Here is an 11951-nt window from a genome sequence, read left to right as displayed (position 1 = left end):
AATTATTACTTGTGAACGAATATCATTCACGTCTTACTAAACCTAGATAGCGAAAGTGAACGAGGTAAACAAATCCTTTCTGTTTCCTCTTCTGAGCCGATTCAGGTCACGTGAAAAATGATCCAAAGACTCGTACCCGGCAGCTCCTGTCCGTGTCTTCGGATCAATGATTCGTTCTTCTGCCGGATACGAGTCTTTGGATCATTTTTCACGTGACCTGCAGCCATAGTCCCGATGCGCGGCCACGAGAAAATGAACGAATCTCTCTTTGAGAGGACTCGTTACTCCCGAGTCCTTGTAAGGATTTGTTCAAACATCACTAACTTCCACCTCGTCGTCTCTGCTCCGACTCTTCACCATCACTGCTCCTCCTTCAGAAGATTTTCTGTGACTAAGCAACCAACTACTTCCTGTTTTCACCACATGTCCCATGGACGTGAATGGTCATGTGACATTTGTTTTCAGGTGTGTTAGTGTGGGTGGAGCCACTGAGCCTCTTGAGTGTTTATATAAAACAGAAAGTCATTTTTTTTAATAATTCACGTTGAAGTGAAACAAATGTTTTATTTTTTCGTGGGGGGGTCGCGGTGCATCTCCGAGTCTTCCTGTCTGCGACAACAGAGGCGACGCCCACACCTGCTCAGAAACTGACACACCTGCAGCACAAATACATCACATGTTAAACAATATGGGGAATTATTGAAGCAAAACTATTAACTAATGTGAGTCTCAATCCGTCAGTGTATTGAGATTTGTGAATATGTTTGTGGATCTGCAAATCTGTACCTAGAATGAATGTGTATGAAGAAAACATCTTCATATATTTATGTATGTATGTGAAAGTGTATGTATATCTTTAAATGTAGAGACTAATCTGTGAACACATACATGGAGATTAACGGCTGAAAGGTCGTCAGTTTCTGCTCAGTTAGGGTTAACCTAACCCTCACCCTCACCCAAACCCTCACCCTCACCCTCACCCTAACCTAACCCTCACCCTCACCCTCACCCTCACCCTAACCCTCACCCTCACCCTCACCCTCACCCTCACCCTAACCCTCACCCTCACCCTAACCTCACCCTAACCCTCACCCTCACCCTAACCCTAACCCTTACACCTGAGGTTTGTTTCATTAGGTGATTTGTGTGTTTTCAGGAGCAGCAGCCTTCAGACCTCAAGGTCATTAGGCGCTACCGCCACCTAGTGACCTTTAGTTCAGAGAAAAACAGCCAATTTACAGTTATAAATACATTTTAAAATCTGAAAACATATTTGAAGATATTTTCTTTACACAATTTAGGGTCGTATTACAAACACACACATACACACTTTAAATACAGATTTTCAGATCAATGTACACATTCACAAATCTGAATACACTGACTGATTGAGACTCACATTTATAACCATAAACCAACACACATGAACGACAACAAACACAAAACTCACACAAACATTATTCAACCATCAATCCCAGCAACGTTCACAACAGAATGAATCAGAAGAGTGAAACAGTTTTGTCAACATGTAGAATTAATCTGAGGTGGACAAAAGATTAAATTAATAAAATATACTTTTTATTTTTCTGTTTATCAATAAAACAAGTATATATAGATAAATGCAATAAACCCAAGAGTTTAAGTAAAAACAAATGAAATTCAGTGATTTTGATCCAAAGCAATCATTAAATGAAATATTTGATTAGTTTATAAAAGATTAAAACACAAAGAGAAACTCACCTCCCGACAGCTGCTGGTGTGTTCACTGTCCCGGGAGGAAATCCGACTGTGGAGCTGCAGATTGTAGGCGTATAAAACCCGCCTCTTCTCCTTCTGAGACAATATACCACATTTTATATATTAATTATTGGTTCACTCTAAAATGAAAATTTTAAAAATATTTAATATGCTTCTTGTGATTGTTCAAGTTGAATCAGTTCTATAAAAAATGTGTATTTATTAATTTGGGGATTTTCCTTATATACAGTCCCTGATCGTCTTATATACAGTCCCTGTGTATAAATGGGTGTGTACCTTCGGGTGGTAGAAGGCGGCGATGACCCGTGGAAGGCGGTTGGTGTAAACGTGAAGGCAGGTGAAGAGCGCCATCAACACAACACAAGCCACACAGCTCACATACACGCCTGCTGAGAGGGGGCGGGGGGGAAACACACACTCTGAGGGGGAAGACATGATGTTACTTTCAATTGTTGCCCTCTACTGGATCAGTTTCAAACAACAGGATCATTCGATCAATGTGAAATATAAGAACACAAAATAATATTAATCACATTTTAGAAAGACATATTTCAAAGTTATTTCATTGTAGATCTTTAAAAACTCAATCACTTATGTATTTATGATTTTATAGTTTGTCTCCACTGTATATAGACACACACTCATTCTGTGTCAGTGTAAAATAATTTTTGTGTCATACTTTTGTCAGCTATGACCTTTGACCTTTAACCTACTCCGGTTGTCGGTCTGGATGTGAAAGTCGGACGAGCTGTTGAAGGCTGAAACTGTTTTTCTCAGGAGGTTGGCCATCATGGATGCCCCGCCCACTCTGATATCCACCTGGTGACTACCTGGAGAGAGAACTTCATTACCCACTTGTCACTGTCTGATAATGGAACCACAGCAGGTCCTGATAGCCTGCCTGCAATCCTCCTAAAGAGCCTAAAGGCCAATTTATGCTTCTACGTGTTTTCTATTACGGACAGATAAGACCGCCCTATCCGTCGTGGAACGCCCTCTCCGAGCGCCTCGGAGAGCTTTTCGTACACGTCTGATTTTTCTAACTGTACGTGTTTATGTCGGAGAGCCCACGGACCGCTCTTGGCTGTGATTGGTCCGCGAACGACATCATTTCCCTACGACGTCATTTCCGGATATCACATTTCTGGTCCTCTAACTTCCTGATTCACAATAAACCCAAACACAACTACGATTCTACGATTAATGTGACGTGTGTGTTAAGCCAGCGGAGTTGTCCGGCTGACGGTGGCTCGTTAGAGCACTGAGGGCATGTGTGCACGGTCACATAGGGTTATAACGAGCTTTCAAAACGGCGCTAGCGGGCTAGGCTAGCGGGCTAGGCTAGCGGGCTAGCCACCATGCTAACTGCGGTGGTAACGGTGCAAAAACCCGCCGTCACGACTTTAATTCCACTTCTATCATGACACTGTTTCTATAATACCGTCAGGTTAGAAGCAAACACTGGATAGTAGTAGTTAGTGTCGGGAGTCCCTGCTGACTGTGTGTGGAAGCTGGGGGGAGCTAGCTCCGGGTAGCTTCTAGCTACATGTAGCCTCAAGCAGATTCAAGCTGTGGAATCAGCAACGCAGTTCGGAAACAAGACCGGGGAACCGCTGCACTAAGAAACGATAACATCAGCATTTTGACCCGCTGGGTGTCACTTTATTTAGTTCTGTTAGTTGCCATGGTTCAGTGTGTGGGAGGCAAGCTAACATGTCAACAGAGACACGTGGACTTCTTCTTCCCAAATGGGGTAGGCTTCTCTGAGCTCGTCTTCCGTTGCGCCACCTATGGGTTTGGCGGTGAATTGTTTTCAAACGTACAGTGGACGGAGAGGTAAAAATCAGAAAAAAACTCTTTGCCCCCCGTGGAGCCCTCTCCGAGAAACGGAGAACGCAGAAGCATACTGGAGCCTTAAGGGCTAACTGCTGCTTGGGTTCCCATGATGCAACAGTCCCTGAACGGTCACATCCTGATCTCTGGAAGAAATCGATTATCACTCCAGTGCGAAAAACATCTTATCGAGTTACTCACAATGACTTAAGACCAGTAGTTCTTAAATCTGTGGTTATGAAATGTTGAGACAAGATCATTGTGACAATGCTCAAGGAGAATGTTTCAAGTTTAGATCCCCCCCCACCCCAGGGACGGAGCACGGAGGATGCAGTGGCAAGTGTGACGCAACTTATCAGTAAGCATTTAGAGAACCCCAAGACTTATGCTCGGTCCCATTTGTAGACCTGTCTTCAGCTTTTAACACTATCAAACTTTACCTACTGGTCCAGATGTTAAATAACATGGTGTTCCACATGGCTGCATGAGCTCTCCTTACCTTCACACCCTGTTTACTAACGAATGTAGAGCAGCCGGCCAAATAATCACATCAGAAAATTTGATGATTATACAGTGATTTTATGGGATGATTGCCCTGCAATATAATTGGATGAGATTGACATCTTTAACGACTGGTGTGACAGTCACCATCTAATTTTTAACATCAAAAAGATAAAAGAGATGATTTTCGACCCCAGAGAGGTGAGAGTCCATGACTCAGTGATAATCAGTGACAAAGGGATTGAGCAGGTGAGCACTTTTAAATACGTGGGCATACAGCTGGTCTGTAATCTGAAATGGAGTGCCCATGTAGACTTGCTGTGTGCTGGCTCAAAAGCCGGACTTCCTACGTAGACTTTCACTGTTTGTTGTGAGCACCTACGTCTTGTCCACATTTTATTCTGCTGTGCTTGAAAGCATATTAGATATGGAATGGCAAGCTCTTGTTCATACCGACGTCCATCATTCTACTCAACAAGGAGATGCGTTGAATCAGTGATGCATCAAATAACCCTCGCACTTGACTAGCACATTTCACACTTTGGTTTTTAAGTTTTAATGCCGGTTACTGCTCTGTGTCTCATCTTGCTATGTCGTGATTTATCATTGTAAGTGTTTAAGGATTACTCAACTCACTTTGATTCTGCATTTTTATTCTGGGTCTTGTGTGATATGTCTTTGTGTAAAATGTTGTTGTTATTGTTTGTTCTAATATGTACTGTTCTACAGCTGAACTTTGGCCCAACACACATTTCCCTGGAACAATAAATGTTTTTTTGATATTTGATTTGATGATATCATGTTCTTAATGTTTGAGGCGAATGTTAGTATTCAGTTTCTCATTATATTAATTTTTCTTCTTTCTATCAAGACTCAATTACATTTCTAGGTTGATAATGAGTGTTTAAAATCATTTACAATTTTAAAATATACATCAGCTGAGAAAATTAGTCTTTCCCAAATCAGATCAGATCAGCTGAGTCGTGAAACCACACAAATATTTTCTTATGGATTTAAAATGTCAAGTAAAACTGTGGAAAAGTCTAAAAAATGGGACCATGTGTCTTTGTGTGTGTGTGTGAGACAGCATGTGTGTGTGTGTGTGTGTGTGTGTGTGTGTGTGTGTGTGTGAAGGTGTATTAACGTATGTGTGTGTGTGGTGTGTGATTACTGGTCAGGTTGAACTGGATGGAGGTGTGTCTGCTGACGATGTCCAGAGCGCGGACCACAGAGAAGTCGACAGTCAGCAGGACGATGCACAGCAGAGAGACAGAGAGCAGCTGAAACACACCTGACATCTGACAACACACACGAACACACACACACACACACACACACACACACACATTACAAATAAAATGTGATTAAACAGATCATATGAAATGTTTCTTCACTTAAATATATCACTGTGATATAAACTCAGTTATCATGTAACAGATACAGCGTGTTGATGTTAATATATAATATTATAAATGATTGTATTACATAATATTATATTTCACTATCATCCCTTTTAAATTAATTCAGCTTAAATGCTGTTGAATTGAAAAGTAAATAAGAGTTCAATTTATTATGTAATGATTTTCACTCATTGTCTGAAAAGTTTGACGAAATATCTCAATGGGTTTTTCTGGCTTTTCTTCTCTCCAGGATGATGAAGATGAGGATGAAGACGACATGAACAGTTGAACTCACCACTTCCTGAAACTCATCAGGATGAATCCTGAAGCTCAGAGGGTCGATGAACTTCTTCTTCTCTGATTTCCTCAGCGGCAGCAGGAAACGTTTCCCCTGAACTCAGGAGAGAAACACGTCAGTTGCATCAAACTGTTCTTATGGTGATGGAGGTGATGATGGCGATGAAGGTGATGAAGATATTACCGCTCTTCTTCTGCGAGCGTCGATCTTTCTGAAGTAGCTGGTGATGTAGACATTGTCAAAGTGAACGTCTGTCCTGTACTGTCTGACGTACCAGAATGCCCTGAGGAGGAAGAGGAGGAGGAAAACATTTGTTTGTCCTCCGACTCAGCAGATTTATTAAATATATTCATGATATCATGTCCTCACAGGACTCTAACCACTCACCTGATGAAGACGCTGATGATGGTGAGGGACAGCAGCAGCTGCACAACGTCCAGCAGCTGCTTCATCACGGTCGTCAGGCCGTGGAGAGACTTTTTCACAGACTGAGTGAAGTGATCGCTTGCAGCTTCGCCCAGCACAGCCTGCTGCTCCTGCAGGAGGTCAGAGGTCAGAGGTCAGACAGGACGTGAACACAGGTGACAGGCTGATGACATCACACAGGTGACAGGCTGATGACATCACTTTCTGACCTGGACAACGAGCTCGGTGCTGAACTCTCTGGACAACATGTCGACGGAAACGTTCAGATGATCGAAGAGTCGACCGAAGTTTCCCTCCACAGGAATGTGCTGCTTACACCAGGGACCCATCACTGAGAATATATAAACACCATGACTGACGATATATAAACACCATCACTGAGAATATATAAACACCATCACTGACGATATATAAACACCATCACTGAGAATATATAAACACCATCACTGAGAATATATAAACACCATCACTGACGATATATAAACACCATCACTGAGAATATATAAACACCATCACTGACGATATATAAACACCATCACTGACGATATGTAAACACCATGACTGAGAATATATAAACACCATCACTGAGAATATATAAACACCATCACTGACGATATATAAACACCATCACTGAGAATATATAAACACCATCACTGACGATATATAAACACCATCACTGAGAATATATAAACACCATCACTGACGATATATAAACACCATCACTGACGATATATAAACACCATGACTGACGATATATAAACACCATCACTGACGATATATAAACACCATCACTGACGATATATAAACACCATCACTGACGATATATAAACACCATGACTGACGATATATAAACACCATCACTGACGATATATAAACACCATGTATATAAAGATGACCTCTCACCTCTCATGATGTCACACAGGAAGTGGAATTTCATAGAGACACAGAAGATGTGGCTGATAACAGGAACAGATATGGTCTTCATACACTTCGCCCACCTGACCTCGAACCAATCAGAACAGCGCCGTACTCCCTCAGTCACGACACCTGCAATCACATATCAGAAATCTTTTAACCCGTCCATGTGCTCAGGCCATAAGTATTTGGACAGTTACACGTGTAATAAACCTGATGTTGTATGACTCACTGTCGCACTGCATCATGGTCTTTGCAGTGAACTGGTCCTGGGTGCTCCTGTCCTGCTCCACGCGCTGTGGTTTGAACTTGTCGTATCCGTACTGAGCGACGACTTCATCTCTGAGGATCTGAAACTTCCTGCTGATGCTCAGAGCCTCCGACTCAAACGCTGCTTTATCGTCCTGAGCACGAAACAACAGCCTTTTAAAAAACGTGGCCCTTAATCATCAGGTAGTGATCACCTCATGCTGAACGTTTTTATGGATTATTGATCATTAGTTTGTTTGATATGTTTAACTATTACAAAGTGGTGCTCAATCTTAATTATGGTAATAATAAAGCTTTTTGGTGGAATAACAAATCAAGCGTTTATAACTGTGGACACGCAAGTTAAACTGATGTTATGAACGATGTAACAGCTGGTTTTAAATAGATTCTTGGCTGTGATTGGTTCTCACCACAAGCTGCTGAGTGATGACTGTGAACGGCCTGATGGCGTGTCGCCACAGGAGCTTGCTGTGAAGAACCTGCAGGTCCAGGTTACAGCTGAGAGACAGAGCTGCTGAGTGCACGTTATGCACGATGTTAGAGACCGGTCCTGTAATGACATCATCAGACAGCATCAGTGATCACACACTGACTCTGTGTGTGTGTGTGTGTGTGTGTGTGTGTGTGTGTGTGTGTGTGTGTGTGTCTGTGTGTGTGTGTGTCTGTGTGTGTGTGTCTGTGTGTCTGTGTGTCTGTGTGTGTGTGTGTGTGTGTCTGTGTGTGTGTGTGTGTGTGTGTGTGTGTGTGTGTGTGTGTGTGTGTGTGTGTGTGTGTGTGTGTGTCTGTGTGTGTGTCTGTGTGTGTGTGTGTGTGTGTCTGTGTGTCTGTGTGTCTGTGTGTGCGTGTCTTTGATAACCTGTGGAGAGCACAGACAGGATGAACACCATCAGGTACATTCGGCCACGGGAGCCGAGCATGCTGGGAAACATCAGGAGAACTGAGCATCTGAAGGCGGAGGACAACGCCCCACAAATGACACACACAACTGAAACATACACAGACACACATACAAACATAAGTCATATGAGTTGATTTTTTTCATTAGAAAGTAAACCTCTGTTAATGTGACGTCTCCTCACCGACAAACACACTTCCTGCTGCCATCTTCAGGTCAAAGGTCAGAGGGAGGCTGTGAATGATGCTCAGGAAAATAACTGAAGTAAAGTAACCATGTGGGGAAAATGAAGAAGGTCAACTCGACAAAGTAATGAGCTAAATACTATAAATAAAGTACTACATATTTATATATTCAAACAATAATTAAATAGTAACAGCTAGTGTCATATAAAAAATCTCATTAAATTAAATTCTAGAAAAGATAAAACAATTACATTTTGCAGAAACTAAATCTAAAATATATATATAGATATATATATAAAAGAGCGAAAAACGACATTTTGTCAAACTAAATAATGTAACTAAATAGTGATGTTACCTGAGCCACTCACTGCTCCAAACAGAGCTCTGAGCACCAGGTGACACACCAGAAACTCTTCTGATTGGCTGAAGAGGAAGTGATGGACAGCAGGAGGCAGGAAGCTCAAACTGAGCCTCTTCACAGCTGGAAGACACAATATCTGTCTCATAAGGACTGAAGGTAAGACACATCAACGCCTATAGTAGCTAGGGCTGCCAGCAGCACTGTGCGGGCCCGGGTGAAAAGGGGCCGGGCGACAGACTAGTAGATTTGTTCAGGTCAAAAACTCTTTCTCTCCAGATCGTATAAATATTTCACCAATGCAACAGTCTAAGACATCAAAGGGATGTATCACCACTGACACTGTGACATCAAAGCAAACTGACACAGATTTCTTTGCTTGATGAAACCTTCGAAGCAGTATTTCAGGTATTCCCCGATTAACTTGTTTGTGATCATCAAAAATACTCAATTAAAATTCCCTTTGTTACTTTTTGAATACATATCATTTTTGTATCACTACCCTTCGAATGCACAACATGGGTCAAAAATTACCCGTATTCATTTACTGTGTTATTTCATGAGGGTTTCTTTGCTATATTTAAAAAAAAAAAAAGTATTTTATTATCAATAATATAATATCTTTAATTAATATATTCATTAAATGTCTTGTTTTTGATTACCACAAATCATTATTTTCCCTTTTCCATACTTACTTTATAAAAAAATGTAATTGTGTATTTCTACATCACTTTTACAAACATGGGTCAAAAACGACCCGTGCAGATATTATTCACTACGGAACACCTGCCATTCATTTCACAATCCATTACTAGTTGGAAAGAGAAATACGTACAATACTAACTAGCTCTTAGCTAGCTAGCTAGCTTCTTTTCTAGTTAGCTAACCATAGTAAACAAAATAAAACTCAAATTATAACAGTATTAAACTTAATAGACTGATTGATATGCATTCGAAAATTTGCTTTTGATTTTCTTTATCCAGAGTGTTAGTATCATTTCAGACTCACGGTTGATCATAAAGAGGCTGTACGAAGAACAGGATGAGGAAGATGAGGAGGCAATTCTTGGGCTCGATCTCGAGACTGAAATCTCTGATGCTGAGGACCTAGATAGTCCAGGTTCTACAGGATCAAGCTGGAGTTGTGGGTGTGTCTTAAAAATCAGCTCTCCGAAATGGAGAAGGCTCCTTTGATGAGATAGATGAGACTTCTATGTCTTCTATCCAACATTGTAAACTGGTTTGCTCTATTTTCTCGTGTAATAGTAATGAGCACTGTAGAAGTAATTCACCCAGAAAGTATTAGTAGCTAATAAGATTATGCCCATCGATAAGCTATGTCTGGTGCAATGACTGTTCTTCTTCATTACATGTATGATAATATATAAGTCAAAAGCTATTACACAGCCAAGATCATAGGTATGTCATTAATCTTAATTTGGCAATGATCCTGCCTATGATTATTATTTTACGAGTGAATGGCATCCACTGCGGAACCTCAAAGTAAGAGACTTGCAGCTCACAGCTTATTACTGTAAGAACAGTACAAACCCCGGTCCAGGACACAATCGTATTGAATCTTCTGGACCTTCAAGGCAACGGTGCTGGACGGACTCACAAATACAGAGCTGGGACAGAGCAGTTCTCCCTTGGTGGCAGAGAGACAACCTGCTACTCAATGTAAGAGAGCACCACAACATTGGTACAATCAGTCAGACAACCGCTTGAGCACGTGACGACTCTTCTTAGGAGGTTGTACACATGTAGAGCAACAAAGTCCCTGGTTGTAGATAATGCTAAAAGATATATCCAATATTGCATTGAAACACGCTCTATGTAACCATTTAAATAGAGGTTATGAAATTGAAAATGGAAGAAGATCTTTTGAGGGTAAGAAATAATGACAATTAACTTGTGTCTGATATCGATGATATTAGGACCCGAGCACCGACAGGGCAAAAGCAATATTGCTTTACGTTTGTGAAAGGGATGTTTTTTTTAACTCCAGTGCGCATTGTCCAGTCAACACCAAAATAGGAATTTTTGTCCCTCCTTGGATCCGAGTCCCAGCCTGAACAACTCCATATGTCAATGTTAACTAAGGGTCATAGCGCCACCTACTGATCAGCATGAAAAAAAGTTGGTGTAACTCCACTGTACATTATCCAATCGGCCCCAAAATTGATGCATTAATCCTTCGTGCGGAGCTCAAAACACACAAAATGTGGAGCCACTTCGCCTGGTCCCGGTCCGACCTCCCTCACGGCCTCATCAGATCCAGAGTTCACAAGTGCTTGGGCCCGCACAGTGCTGCTCGTATCCTTAGTTATGCATATATATATATATATATATATATTTATATATTTATAAATATAAGTGATAGAACTGCTAACTGAAAGCTAACTGACTTAAAGCTAATCTTTTTTAGGCCGCCTAACAGTGCTTACCCAGCCCAAGATGCAGTCTGCAGGCGTCCCTCTATCACTACTGGGTTGGCTCGCCACATGTTGTAGAAGATTTCTCATTAAGTATTCCCAGAAGCATATACAGAGGCAGACTTGCAGTTTACTACACATCAGCTGCAGCTTTTATACTCTTTGATAGACAATATCGTTGCCAGTAATGACGTGTGCGCGAGCATGTTTCCTTTCCTGGAAGTCCTTAGTTGAAGTTTATTTGTAGTGCTATCTCGTCCTGGTTATGTCTGTCTGTGTGTGTGTTTCAATTGTGTTTGTGCTTAGACATGTTCTTTGGTCAGATAAAGATACAAGTTCGAAGTGGTATTTCCCATATTGCCGCCTAGTTCAGTCAAAACAAGTTATACAACATTTCTTTTTAAGAGGTCGAGCTGACCCCAATACAAACTGCTAACCTAAATCTGAAGCTGGTTCGTCTGAGTCAACAAGTTCAAACCACAGACAGAGAAGGTGGTGATGATGATGATGATGATTGATCCAAAGAAAACGACCGGTGACGACAAGCTTGACCCTTTCTTTCTGAAAACCTCAGCTACTGTAATTTTTGAATATATTACTTACATCTTCAATCTCTCCATAACAACTGGTGTTATCCCTTCAACCTGGAAAACAGCCCATGTTCTCCCACTGCACAA

The 11951-nt window shown here is 41.3% G+C and overlaps 1 protein-coding gene across 1 annotated transcript; it reads right to left on the bottom strand.

The window, feature by feature from the left end:
- Positions 1-563: 563 nt before the first annotated feature.
- On the bottom strand, positions 564-11345 carry dcst1 (DC-STAMP domain containing 1). Its single transcript, XM_061080805.1, has 16 exons — positions 11287-11345; positions 8837-8904; positions 8481-8555; positions 8258-8386; positions 7812-7951; positions 7364-7535; positions 7120-7263; positions 6426-6547; positions 6178-6326; positions 5974-6073; positions 5788-5883; positions 5264-5390; positions 2472-2588; positions 2035-2144; positions 1741-1833; positions 564-656 (listed from the first exon to the last, which is right to left on the bottom strand). Exons 1-16 carry the CDS (start codon positions 11343-11345, stop codon positions 564-566), a joined length of 1794 nt encoding a protein of 597 aa, XP_060936788.1.
- Between the last annotated feature and the right edge of the window lie 606 nt (positions 11346-11951).

This window comes from Limanda limanda, chromosome 11 (genome assembly GCF_963576545.1).
Source record: "Limanda limanda chromosome 11, fLimLim1.1, whole genome shotgun sequence".
NCBI classification, from domain to species: Eukaryota; Metazoa; Chordata; class Actinopteri; order Pleuronectiformes; family Pleuronectidae; genus Limanda; species Limanda limanda.
The sequence above is the reverse complement of the archived record's forward strand: the minus strand, read 5'-3'. Positions and strand labels throughout refer to the sequence as shown.

Excerpts from the sequence above, each read along its gene's own strand:
- dcst1 (XM_061080805.1), bottom strand. The coding sequence starts at position 11,345 with ATGTGGCGAGCCAACCCAGTAGTGATAGAGGGACGCCTGCAGACTGCA. Across the intron at positions 7,264-7,363 it reads GACCATGATGCAGTGCGACA|GTGTCGTGACTGAGGGAGTA; the intron begins GTGAGTCATACA and ends ATGTGATTGCAG. Across the intron at positions 5,391-5,787 it reads CTGATGAGTTTCAGGAAGTG|ATGTCAGGTGTGTTTCAGCT; the intron begins GTGAGTTCAACT and ends GTGTGTTGTCAG.